Genomic DNA, 14,381 nt, shown 5'->3' with positions numbered 1-14,381 from the left:
TAGCCTTCCCCCTTTCTCTCTGTGACCTGTTTTCAAGGATTTTCAGCGCCATGATGCTCCTTCCGGAGCGAACGCCGCGCTCTATAAATACTCCTCCAAATACTCCAAATATTGTCTCGACCCCACCCAACACCCCACTTCTTACTCATGTTGTCAGCAAAGAATATCACTCCATCCTTCAGGAAGAAGTGCACGCCCTCCTACAAAAGGGCTCCATTTAGAAGGTGCCGCTGCAACAGAAAAGGAGCGGTACTCTCTACTTTCTAATTCTCAAAAATGATGGCTTTCTCAGGCCCATCTTCGACTTCAGGTCTCTCAACGGCTACATCCTGTCAGGACATTTTCACACAATGTCATCACCTTCCTTCAACAAGTCAATCACATAACAGTGCTAGATCTCCACATGCTTAGCCATCATGCTCATAGACGGTACCTTTGTTGATAATACCACCAATTCAGATTACTTCCTTTTGGTTCACCTCAGCTCTGAGAGCGTTCATGAAGTGTCACTAAGTCGTGGCTGCGCATTTGCGAAGGGAGTGCATAAATGTGTTCTCCTGCCTTTACGATTGGCTGATCAAGAGCAGCAGCAGACTGCAGCTCCTAGACCATACACAGACAGTAACTGCTTGGGCTCAACATAAACACCACCAAGTCCCACCTACAGCTTCTGCAGTTCCAACTCTACCTAAGGTTAGTGTTAGATTCAGCCTCTTGAAAAGCTTAAACCAACCAGCAGAGAGTAGTGGACTTTCAGCAGCAGTAACCTGTCTTTCAGCCCAATCGTCATATCACAGTAAGGACTGTAATGCGCTTTCTAGGGATGATGGCCTTGTGTATTGCAATTGCCCCCCATGCAGGGCTTTATAGGTGCCCCATGCAAGAATGCCTCACAGTTTAATGGTCCTAGGAGGAAGGTCACTGGGAAGATAAAAAGGTTATGCCCCCTAGAGTGGCTCCTGTTCCCATATGAAATCTCAATCTAGCCCTTACAAGGCTCGTGGCACCACCCTTTGAACCTCTGCATTCATGCCTTTTTCAGTTCCTCCCCTCGGAGGTGGCGTTCCTGGTGGCCATTACCTCTAGCAGATGCTTTAGTAAACTGCAAGCGCGGAGAAAGCGTTGCAGGCGCTCGATGTTGAAAGAGCCCTTATAGATCACATTGACAGGCTCCAGCTTTTCCATACAATCTGACCAGCTCTTTGTTGCACTTGCAAACCTCACAGAGAACATCCCATATCCAAAGCATGCACTGCTAGGTGAATAGTCAAATGTATCCGAACCTGCTACCACAAAGCAAAAAGATTCCTATCTGTTCCACTAAGGGCACACTCAATTCGTAAGAAATGGGCAACCATGGCATTCCTGGGTAAAATCTCACTAGTCACTTAGTCAACACCACACACCTTTACAAAGCACTGTTGTGTTGACATCTTAGCCCATGATCAGGTCATGGTGGGACAGATGGTGTTAAGGACTATGTTCCAGACAACTTTACCATCCACACACTAGCCACCACTTCTGGATGGCGCTGCTTTATTGTTTTTTAAGCATGTGCATCCACAGGCACACATGCTATAGTTAGAATATGCTACTTATCCTGTAAGCATCTGTTCGTAGTGTGTAGTCATGCAGATTCACATGTGCCGGCAATCCTCCCTGGAAGCCTGTGGTTTTCTGTGCAGATCCCTGCCTTGTTGTATTTTCACTGTACATTGTTTTTCATGCTCTTTAGTTACGTTATTATGTAGTTGGTGTCCATGCACAGTGTACAACAAGGGGAAGAGTCACTCCATATACTGTGGCTCAAGAACTTCTGAGAGGAAAACCAACCTGCAAATGTCCGACCCCAACACTAGATGTATGCCAAGCATGTGAATCTACAGCACTACAAGCTACGAACAAATGCTTACAAGGTAAATAGCATTTTAATTTCTCATCAGGGTTAATCATCCAAAAAAGATTTGTGGATTTCTTCCTCGGGCACAGATCTGTGACAGCCTGACTATTTCAGAGGCTAAGCTGCATATGATACCACCTTAACTTTAACTAAGCAGAGTTCACACATTGGCTGCTTGACTTCTTGTCCGATTCCATTCATTACTAGATCCTGCACTGCAGTGATTGGAGCAAGTGCTGTGTTTTTTTTCATTTAGCCAGAAATGGCCTGGAGAACTAAGCTCATCTAACATAATATAATGTAAAATAACTCACTTTAGATTGTTCATGGTGGTGTAATAGAGCCAAAGCTAATAGCCAGACAAAATACTTTCTGTAATTCTCTGAACTGTGCAGTATGTAACAGAAGCAAAATATAGCTCCTTCTTAACATGTGTTGCTTAATTTTTTAGAAACTGGGCCAAAACACATTTGCCGAGAATGTAAACTGTCCGTATGTTATAGCTTGTGATAGAAAAAGTAGCCAATGCAGTCGTCAGTGTAGGAGAACAATAACAATAGATTAGAATACATTATAGAAATCATACTTTGTCACGCAAAAAAAGTATATATATATATTCAGAGAGATACACTGGACAATGGGCCAACAGGTCTTTGTAAATTAATCAACAAGGGTGTAATGAGCCACTTACTTGATGTCGATGTTTCTAGTCGAATGGAACAATCCACAAGTCCTCATCAAGGCTGCAATAATTTGCAGCACCCGTGGAAACTGTAAAACACAATATGGGAATAAAGTGGAATACACGGTGCCAAAAAAGGTTGACAACGTTGTTAGTAAGACAAAGTGCCAAAAAAGACTCCTAGTGCATGCTTAAAAATATGAAAGGAACAGCTCTTGATATAATGAAGTCCATCTTATCAAGGGCACCATTATGTGTGCAGGCCAGAAGGTGCTTTTCTGGGCTTAGTCTGCATGTTGTAATTGAAGTGGTTTGTGTCAGCTGGTGGGATTAGGTAGTGTTAGGTGAAGAACTGTGTTGGGGGAGGCTTGTATATTAGTGGAAAGGACTGCATATGGTGAGAAGTATTGCAGTTATTAGAGAGGTATGTTCGGCAAAGAACATGCATTTATAGAAAGGAGATCCAGTGAGCACTAGCAAACACTAACAGCGCTTTGTGTGCTATCTGTGATAGTTTAAAGCAGAGCAATGTATGGCACAAGCAGAAGAAAGTGTAGCACTGAAATGGTCCTTGTATCGCGCACCAGTTATACATCAGGATCACCAGGTGTTTACAGTGGCATGAACCATTTTATTTTGTTCTGCTTTGTAGGTCATTGTCCGCCTGGTCAATTCTCCATGGATGGATTCAACCCCTGTCTGCCATGCCCTCGTGGCACGTACCAGCCTGAAGCAGGAAGAGCACTGTGCTTTCCATGTGGAGGAGGACTGACTACTAAACATGAGGGAGCCTTCTCTTTCCAGGACTGTGATACAAAAGGTGTGCAACATATCCACTTGGATAGTGTGTATGCAGCTGTAGCTTCTGGAGCATTCCTGGGTGCTTCGATACACAACTCATGACCCTCAATGTGTCTCTGTATGCAGATTGTCCAGTTGGTGTCTCTGCACATCACATGCAGGTTTAAAGATTGTGTGCATGGGCAGTTTGCCTTCAAGACCCTTTGAGGTGCATTTTTCTTTTTAGATACACCTCGTTTAAGGTGATGCTGTGAACCCCATCTTTTATATCAGTTTCTATGTAAGTTGTGCTTTTACATACTATATATTTCCACAGATTTTCCTCATTGCTCTGTCTGCATACATCCAGAGTGTGTATCTGTCCTCTGTCTTCTTGGATCATGGGCGTGACTGTGAAGCTGTCTAATGGTCCTTTTTTGTCTCTGCACAATCTTTCCACAGACATCATCAGTGTGTCATTGCACTGTCTCCCCATGTGTTCAACTTGTATGTGGATCTGAATTATTGGGGTGGTATGGATGGTTTTACTTTTACTAGAAGATGTAGCTGGAATTGGGCAGTCGTAGGTCTTAGCAATATATGGCTATACAAGGGGAAGCACGGAGATTTTGCTATAAGGACTTTGGTTGGTAAGAAACCCAAGTGATAAGCTTCCTGTATCATCAGATTATTGGTGATTTTGTATTCCTTCCTTATTCAGCACTGAGCCTAGGCATTCCATGCACATCATTAATAGACCCTGACCTGACCCTTTGGGATATTCCACACTAAAGTTTGTGGTTCTTCATCTGAACTTGTCTATTCTCACAAATTGAGATCTAGAATAGCTAAGGGTTTTTGAGCGTACTTCAGAGCAGATTTTTCTGTAAAGGTGAGGCTGGTGTCTGTTAGTGCCCTGGATTTTGGTACCTGTTACCTCCTAATATTCCTGTGGATTGTACCTGCCAGTAATGAGGTCTCTTATGCCTGCTGCTTACTGACTGAATGATAGTATTGTATTTGATACCTCCACCTTCATAGTGACCAAAAGACTGGTGTCTGCTTACTTTCTGGTCTCTGACATTTCCTTTCATTTTAGTACAGTGAGACTGGCTTCCACTAAGAGTCTAGTCTCAAATGCGTAGTTACTATATAACAGAGTCTGCTGTATGCTGATATTCCAAATGCTGATGCTGCACCTGTCTCTGTTATGAATGTTTGCTTTTATTCTTATCTTTAATGTCACTTGTTTTTCTATAATTGTCAGGATAATATCAGATGGTATTCTTCATACTTTTTTGTAAGGCTGTGGTTAGCTGATAGTCCAGTGATAGATACATGCTTTGATTCTTTTCCATACAGTTCAGTGCTCTCCTGGTCATTACTACAACACCAGCGTTCATAGATGTATCCGATGCGCAGTTGGGACTTACCAGCCGGATTTCCGTCAGAACTATTGCATTGCTTGTCCTGGAAACACCACCACTGATTTTGACGGCTCCACATCTGTATCACAGTGTAAAAGTATGTTTACTAATGCATAACACATGCATACACATCACACTGTCCATATTTTGACCTCTGATCACTTACCTGTAAACGCCATTTATTCTCTTCCCTCATTCTGGCTTTTACCCTTTTGCCTTTACTTTTTCTTTTATCGTCACTCCTTAAGCCTTTTATCATCTTACAACAGGCTTTGACCTTACTCCCTCAAATCTGAAACAATTCTTTACACCTTTGCCTTTACTTTTTTCCTTTTGTTATCACTCCTTGTGCCTCTTTCCATCTCACACCAGGCTCTGCATTTCTCCCTCGAATCTGATAACATTTCTTTAATTACTCACCCGCCTGCCGGTGACTCTTAACATTTTAAGTCTCAGTAGGGTGAAGAAATAGATGTGAAAGAGTTTAGCAAATGGCCACAAATACAAAATTAAAGAAAAGAGGCAGAATTGCAACACTTGTGGAACTCCACAGCTTTTGGAGTGTGAACGCATTCTAGTTCCAAAACATTGGGAAAAAACCAGAGCCTGCGTGACTCATGATGACATCGACCATTAGGCTACAATGTCCCACTGCATGACTGTCAACTTCATATTCTATTTACTGCCATTTTGTTTGGACGCATTCACAAGGTCATATTAGTAGGCAGGAACTTACTTGACACAGTGAAAATGATGCTATTAGGATTTTACTTGTAGTATCGAAGATTCAGTAAAAGTTGTAGGGAAAAGGAGTGCCCTTTTTATGCTCTTTAAATTTCTAGGAAATGTCTATATACCTTTAGCCTGAATGCTGTCGGGTAGACTCACTTAGCTAGGATGAGTTGTTTTTTTCCTCTCAGTAACAAAAATGCCACAGGAGGAAAGTATAATTACCAGTGGCAGCTGGTGGATTTTCAAAGTAGTGGAGCTGAAATGTTATATCTGAGTGTAATAAACGTGTAAGCAAAGCGATTGACATCCTTGTGCAAAAGGATGGTACAGGGAAGTTCTCTCCACACAAGAAAAGTTTGGAAAAAAATTGATTCAAATGATGTATTTACACCACATATTTACTGAAAGCTATTGAAGAAAGGGGATCCAAATATAGTATTTTAAAGCACAAGTGTGAAGAAAACATTCAACAAGTCAAAAGTTTTCCCCATCTAGCCCTTATTTGCTGTTGTTTGCCCGTCTACCTCCCGCCCGTCGCTGCTTGCCCTGCTGAACTCTGTTGCACAGAGCCCCTTCTCCCCCGACTCTCAGGGCTGGACTGGGAACCCAAAGCAGCCCTGGCAATTTTCTCAAACCAGCCCCAGGGGAAGCACTGCCTAGCCCTGGGAGGCTGGAAATGCTTGCTTTCTGTTTTTTTTTACTAGGGGCCGTACTCCAGCACCGCTGCAAAACTGGACCCTCTGCTGTAAAACTAGCCCCTACCAGCCTCCTGTGAAAAATGCCTGATGCCCGGTACGGCCAGTCCAGCCCTGCTGACTCAGCATTTCACATTTTCTTTGGTGCAGTTTTATATAGCGCCAGCACCACCTGAAGGTAGTGGAGCACTATACATTACCTTTCTTGAAAAACAAGAACACCGGGCACAGTGTGTTTTACTTTAGAATGACATGTTAACTCTAGACACACAGAAAAATTATATAATCAAAAATGCAATAGCTACTGAATAATAGATTTAAATATTTTATTATTTTTTCATTGATATTATTTTATCTTTTTTGCATAGAAAATATATTTTTTATAAATAATGTGTACAAAAATAAATATACAATCTCAATAATATAGTATGCACCACATGTATGCTCTTCCTTAGACAATAATTACAGTTTTGATTGATATCATGATTTTATATTTCTGATAACACAATTGCCTCAATTTCAATTCATTTGCATACACATCAATTTTGACTTTTTATCAGTTTACTCTCAATGTACAGAGACTGTCGGCTTGTTGAAAAACCAGCGCGTTTCGGCTAGGCCTTCATCAGGACTCCGTCACAGTGGTTACTAAACGAAAGATATATAAACATAATTATAGTCTAGAGTTTAGACGCCCTTTCAAAAAATTAAAAACATTTGTTAAAACCTTGGATGCCCACTTTAATAAAGGGATATAGTCAAAGGTTTCTTTCCTTGAGTCAGTACATAAAAATGACTAATTAAAACAGTTACATATGATGAAACACTAAATTACCAAAATGGCCTAAATCTCAGATTGCATGCTGTTAGTATGACAATAGAAAAAAATACCAAAGAATTCGTACAAATATTGACAGTTTGTATTGTCAGAGGTTAGAACCAAACTTCCCAACGTGAAGACATATAGTGAACAGAGCAGATGGATGCTTCCTACTCTTATTAGTGTACCTTCACATGCTTTAATTAGTATCAAATATACTAAAGGTATTATATTTCTACAGCCTACCTCACAAGTGTCAAAATGGCACTGGTCTCAAGTAGTATTACGGAATTGAATATTTCTATCTTGAATATACAATAACTGTATTGAGAAAATAAGAGGGGCAGAGTTATGAACTGGTGATATACCATTGGGTTATAGATTACAATGCAATATAATGCAGACTCTACTTGATCTAATAATTAGTACCTTCTCTGAAAATCTTCTTTTCAAACCTCTAGATTTATTGCGATTCAATATAGCGAAGATCCTAATAGGAGAGATATAGAGGAGACTTGTAGCCTGAAAAACAACATAATACATAAGAGGATGAATGGATCTCAAGTATAGAGAGTGAAGGTATAATTAAAAATGATTCTATATCCTTTCTGAACCAGTGAAAGATGCTACCTCCATTACTATAAAACCCTTAAGTGATAGTACTTGATTTTACCTCTCCACAGTTTTTTTATATGATTTTGTGGTGAGGTCCCTCCATGTCAGTTTGTGTCGTGTGACATCAAACGTGTGTTAAAATCAAATAAGAGGGACATAGAGCCGGGTTAGGAGGTCCTGCACACAGGCTCCGGGGTAAGACTAAGAATTAGAAAGGAGTGTGCAGTTCCTAAAAAGATAAGTGGGGAAGACCGGTCTTTCTTCGTGATGCCCTCACACACCCAGAGAGGTGTCATGCTTCATCATAGGGCGTTTGCCCCTCGTCAGGCCGGCGCTGCAATGCCTGACGGGCTCCCGAAACCGGGGCTCTTTGGCGGGGATATTTTTAAGAAGCAGCCATATGGTGCGTGAGGGTGTGGGGGCTAGGTAGTGCACAAGGGACTGAGGTAGTTAAAATAGGTATAGAGCAGTCCTATTGGGTCAATTTTAATAAACTAGGTAGCTCTAGCCTAACTAAAAGCAGTGTGTGTGCCCCTGTATGGAAAATAATGTTCCTCAAGGGTCAAACTAAATGTGAGTGGTCAACATGTTTCGGCCACTTGCAAGTTGCCTCCCGACGCCTACTACCGGAGCAACAACGTGCTCTGGCCAGCCCCGTCAGCCCAAGACGCATGCACTAGGGGTCTACAGAAGGCCCCAGTACACATCTACTAGGGCTCCGCTACCACCCCTGGTAATTTATGTCATTTCACTAAATACCAGGCGGTAGTGCACTCCTTCACACTCTACCGGTCCTGATGAAGTGCCAATTGACCCGTTAGGGGCAAATCAGGCACGAAACATGTTGACCACTCACATTTAGTTTGACCCTTTAGGAACATTATTTTCCATACAGGGGCATACACACTGCTTTTTAGTTAGGCTAGAGCTACCTAGTTTATTAAAATTGACCCAATAGGACTGCTCTATACCTATTTTAACTACCTCACTCCCTTGTGCACTACCTAGCCCCCACACCTGCACGCACCATACGGCTGCTTCTTCAAAAGATCCCCGCCAAAGAGCCCCGGTTTCGGGAGCCCGTCAGGCATTGCAGGGTAGGACTTACGAGGGGCAAACGCCCTATGATGAAGCATGACACCTCTCGGGGTGTGTGAGGGCATCACAAAGATAGACCTGTCTTCCCCACTCATCTTTTTAGGAACTGCACACTCCTTTCTAATTATTAATCAAACATGGGTTGCCTGGATGGTTAAACAAATATGTATGCACAACATCAGTAAGCTATACCCACCTTCTTGTCAAGATGGTACACATAATGTCTTGTCACTTAGAAATGATTACTAACCTTGTGACGTTGGGTGAAATTAATCGATGACATGATCTATTGATCAGGGATCAAGGTAAATATTATTTTTTTTTTAATATATATTTTTGAATTTCCAACATGTGAAAATGCTGAAAACAAGAGAGAAAAAAAAGAAGATGGAAGAAAAACTTAAGGAGAAGGGATATTTTCGATCATGTTGTATAGAGCCAATTCTCGACACACCTCTTTGTATAACTCAACCTAACAAGGTTAATTTATGTGTGGCAATGTAGCATGCCCCGTTTTAATATGTTATCATACTTTCACGTGATTACCCAAATGGTTAGCATGACTACTGAAGCCCTATTGGGGATACATGATTCACATTATTAAGGCTATGTTATTCAGCGTTTTATAGGCAATTAAATGTGCTGGCTGCATGTTAAACAAGCCTCGATATTATACCATGCACAAAAGATTTACTTGCTAAAACGGTGTCACGATACCTATCTCTAAATTAACTTCCTGTTGTCGGTCTGAAGTAAACATTAATAATTTACCCAACCCGTTCCCTGACGTATAGTTCCCCAGGTTTGATTCTTGTCACTTACCAGTATAGACTAGCCGCCGTGCTCTATGTTATCCCAACGCCAAAGCAAAGTGTTTACCAAATCACCCCGACTTATATCCTCAACAAGCATCTGTCTCTTCTAGATGACGTCACTAGAGAAGGCCGTGCTACATAGAATCAATGATCCCAATAACTACGCGCCATCTTGGAATTACTTGTCGTATTGAATACCTACATGATCTTCGAATTATTTTTCGGATTAATAACCTATTTGATTTCAATCGGTTTCAGCACAAAAGAATACATGACAATATTGTTTTTGAGCCTAAGTATTAACCGCAATCTTGCTCTATTTATACCAGCCGGTATAAAATAGCAGCCGTGGTTTATATTTACTAAATACCAAGACCAGACAGGCACCACATGGCGTTGATTATGGAACCGCCTTGATTAGACGTTCCCATGCAATATCGTAACGGCGAGTCGTATACATCAAATTAGCTCCCCCGATACCTAAGCACCATTTTGAAGTTGCTGGGCCATATTTAACATCGTAATGATATTATAAGGTGGAGGTACAATAAGAAACAATAAGACCTAGCGTGGCATCCATGGATCTATAGGTTACTTATTTATCATAATAAATTCATAGTTGATATAAGGTTACCAGTTATCGTTAACATTTTAATATATGATGAATCTAAATGAAGCCTGTATGTCTATGATATAGAGTTGAAATTAATCTCTTTTCCTTATTAGATTGATGTTATATAATGCTAGAATATAGGCAATATGGGATTGTTGTGTTAAGGTCTTAGTGTATCATAATCAGGCCTACATGTCTATGATATGGAGTTAAGTTACTCTCTTTTCTTTATTAACTTAATGTAATATCATGTTGCAATATGGCCAAAAATGGGATCCATTAGGTGTTGTATTTAATCGCCTGATCCCAAGGTATCTCCTGGTTGAGTCCCTTTACTGCTGTTCCCAAGATAAAAATCCAATAGACCTCTCTAAGCTTTCTGATCCTTTCTGTGGTAGTACCTGATTTACAATGAATCTTCTCCAGAATATACCATTGCATTTCCTCTGGGGCATGATCTTTCTCAACATAATGTTGGAGCATCGGTGCTGTGATTTTCTTGGTTCTTATCGCTGATCTATGTTCTGTTAGTCTCGTATTAGGAGATCTACCAGTCTCTCCCACATATCTCAGTTTGCATGGGCATATTATTAGATAGATTACATCAGTAGTTTTACAGTTACTCAGACTGGTGGGAGATATGACCTGGCCATTAAATTGTAGAGTTGATGCTTTAATAGCTGTGGCGCATGATTTACAGGAGGTACATTTAAAATTCCCTACCACTGCTCTATTTCCATCTATGCTCCTCTGGAGAAATCTGTTTGTAGTTTTCATTCTCGAGTGGACTACATGGTCCTTTAAATTTTTGTTGCGCCTATATGCAAAAAGTGGCTTAGGTATAAGACCTGTTTCCCTAGATTTATCTATATTGAGGATTTGCCAACTTGAACAAACTGCCTGACGTATTATTTCGTTTAACATGGAATGTTGTGTGACAAAAACCAATGAGGAATCACTTTTGACTTTGGTGTTAAGTAAATGCTGCCTGTCATAAAAACGGGCTCTTTTGTAAGAGTCCCTTACAATCTTTTTAGGATAGCGCCTACTATACATTAGCACCAGTTACTTTTTGTGTGCCCTTTTATATAGTGCCAACACTTCCTTTACACAAGTATGCATTCATTTTTGTAGGCACAGGGAGATTAAGTGATTTGCCCAGAATCAATGATGTCAATCCGAAACCGAAAATCAAACCCAGTTTCCCAGCTCCATAGTCAGCAGCTGTGGTCCTTACGCCACATCGTCTCCTAAGAGGATGCCACATCGTCTCCTTACCCTCCGTCTCAGTTCTACATTTTATGATTACAGTCAAATCACTGAATCTCTCTGTGGCAGCCCACAGTTTCTGTTGGTTGCCCTGTCCACCTCACACCTGTCGATACTTGCCCTGCTGAACTCCTTTGTACAGATCCCTTCCTACCCCAACTCTCCTTTTCAAAAAGAATTTGTGCTGTGTTCTACACCTCCAACACCACCGATGGTATTGGAGCACTTTCTATTAGCCCCAGTGACTTTGTTTGAGCAGTTTTATATAGCGCCACACCACCTGAAGGTATTGTAGCGCTTTACATTAGCAACATTCATTTTTGTAGGCACGGCGAGATTAAGTGATTTGCCCAAAATCAAGGATGTGAAGCAGACGCCAAAACTCAAACCCAGTTCACCAGCTCCATAGTCGCCAGCCTCGGCCCCTACGTCACATCTTCTCCCGAAAGGACACTATATCCTCTCCGTAGGCTCGGTCTCAGTTTCACATTTATTGATTATGGATATATCACTTAATCGCCCCGTTTCTAAACACAATAAGTATTGGCAAAGCCAGTAGGTGAAGGAGCCTGAGGCCTAGCCAGTGTGTCAGGTTCTGCAATAACACATACTAGATGCCATGTGTGAGGCTACTGTAGGACTAAGAAAGAGAGCACTTCACACAGGGGAAGGCAGGGTGAACCGCAGCAGGCCAAAACAAAACTTCCCATAAAACTCACTCACCTACATACTTATTCTCTCCGGGCCTGGCGACAGGACTACTAAGCCACACTGAATAAGAAGCTGAAAGGAAGCTGCTGGACTCCTCCCCCAGACCTCAGCCCACCTATCATAACAAAATAAAAAGGAGTTGCTGGGTCTCGGTGAAAGAGGTAGAGGCCACTGACACACCCAGACGGCCTGCCTTACTCCTACTCATTGAGATTAATGGAGGTCTTCGCACTCCTCCCTGGGCCATGTGAATAACGCCCAAAGTAAAAGTCTATTCTCTGTAGTACACACATACACCACACCTACCAGTGTGTCGTCACTGCCCTGATTCATGCCTCCAGGATGAGGAAAACCTCACCCAGCCAACTCAAGCACAGGGCCAAGGGCCATCATCCCCCACCCCTCCAAAAAAACACAGATTTACAATGTATTGCTAGATGCTCTCTTTTTTCTCACCCTTTTGTTACTCCGCTACGGTGGCAGGGCGACGTCCATCACCCCCTTAACACCAGCTATCACTGATAATTACCATCAGGGTGCTCTCTTCCCAAAATGCCCTTCCTTTCTTTTCAACAGTACTCCACTCTTCTCAACCAGTGCACACCTCCTTTTAACACCTCTTTTTCCTTGCTTATGTGCTTATTCAGTACCTCTCATCTTTTCTGTTCTCTTGCTTGTCCTCCTGTTAACCCATAAGCTTGAAACATTTGCCTTATGCAATGACTCGGGCTGCGGTTCTGATGTGAGGTGCTCATAGCCAAGCTCTGCTCAGTGGCTGTGTCTGTGCATGTTGTTACAGGAAGCAGTGAGGCAGTTTGCAACAGAGTTTTGGTCACCCACTTCTCCCAGATCCACGTGCAAATGCCCTCTGATGACCATTTGGTTTTTGGCTCTTTTCATGTCCTCATTTGGCTTCTCTGCACTCCATTGTGGAGTTCTGGCTCCTTCTCCTGAGTTGTTAGTTGTCCATCTTTTAGGTTGAAATTATTTTCTTGGCGATATAACATTAAAATAACACTACCACCTTACTTTCAATACATAACACAAAATAGCTCCTGCAGGTGGACTGCGATGTGGCCTCCCACCCCTTCAACAATGCTGCCCTCCATGTCATCATTCGGACACTCCCCCTTTCCTCCATGATAAGGTCGGCATAGTATTGTTCTTAGATTGAGATACTTGACAACCTGTGTGGACTGGTGTCATAGCAATTATCGGTGCAGGAACATTTTCATACACCATGATTGTGGAAGGAGTAAAAAAGTTGACAAAGTAGAAGCATTTTCAAATCTTGCTGCAGACTTTGACCATATGTCTTATCAGGGCGTGTATAATGACTCAATAGTATGTTTTTGTTTTTCCTAGGATATTTCTTTGTGTTTTGACTGTTCTTGGTGGTGGACAGAATGCTGTTGAGGAACTGCCTAGTGTCATGTTGCTACCTTTGTATGAACTTGCAGAGAGCTTCTAGTTTTTGTCTTACTTGAGATCAAAGAATACTTAGTGTAAGAAGTACTCTGTTTTCAAACCACAAAGAAAAGTGTGAAGCCAGCAAGCCCATGGAGTCTAAATCCAACTTCGGAAGAAGGGTGGCTGGGTGCACAGCCTATATTTAGGCTTCAGAGCTGGCTCATAGGAATTTAGTTTCAGCACAGCAGTGATGGCTGTAATGTACAATGAAAAAAAGATACAGTTTCTTGGCCAAATGAATGTTTACCCCAACACGGGCCTCTAATGGATTTAAAAACTAAACTAACTAAAGGACAAACTGTAACATTCCTGCTCTAAAACCTCTTAATAACTAACAACATGTTAGACACAAACCAGTCAGGGTTCCTATTAGCACCAGAGCTGCCGATGTCTGCGTCTAGAATGTCATGCTAAAGATGGGTGACTTTTTATGCTCTCTCTTTTTGACTTGAATACTGCTTTAAACATAGTGGGCTATACCATTCTACTGCACAGGGTGAAATTGGTGTCCTTTGTCACCAATTAGTCTCTACCAATCTCAACCAGTTTCTAAAATAGTTCACATACCTTTCAAAGCCGGGTCACAAGAAATCAGACTTTTTTTTTTTTTTAAACTTATTTTTATTGCCATTTTCACATTTCATATATTGTACATCATACATATTCTTCAAGTGGTCGTATCCGATCATACATCCTGTAAGGTTACTCAACAATTGTATTGATTGATGATTCGTTACCAAGAGGCCTAAACAGT

The 14,381-nt window shown here is 41.6% G+C and overlaps 1 protein-coding gene across 1 annotated transcript in view; it reads left to right on the top strand.

Annotated features, from left to right (window-relative positions):
* Nucleotides 1-14,381, top strand: part of SCUBE3 (signal peptide, CUB domain and EGF like domain containing 3) — a 1,455,403-nt gene that overhangs the window by 1,376,114 nt on the left and 64,908 nt on the right. Inside the window, exons 18-19 of the mRNA XM_085651134.1 lie at nt 3,235-3,402; nt 4,725-4,886. Coding sequence (XP_085507260.1) covers nt 3,235-3,402; nt 4,725-4,886 — 330 coding nt within the window. The remainder of the gene's footprint in view (nt 1-3,234; nt 3,403-4,724; nt 4,887-14,381) is intronic.

The sequence above is a fragment of the Triturus cristatus genome, chromosome 1_1 (assembly GCF_964204655.1).
Source record: "Triturus cristatus chromosome 1_1, aTriCri1.1, whole genome shotgun sequence".
Classification (NCBI taxonomy): Eukaryota; Metazoa; Chordata; class Amphibia; order Caudata; family Salamandridae; genus Triturus; species Triturus cristatus.
This window is presented reverse-complemented; position numbering and strand designations above follow the sequence as displayed.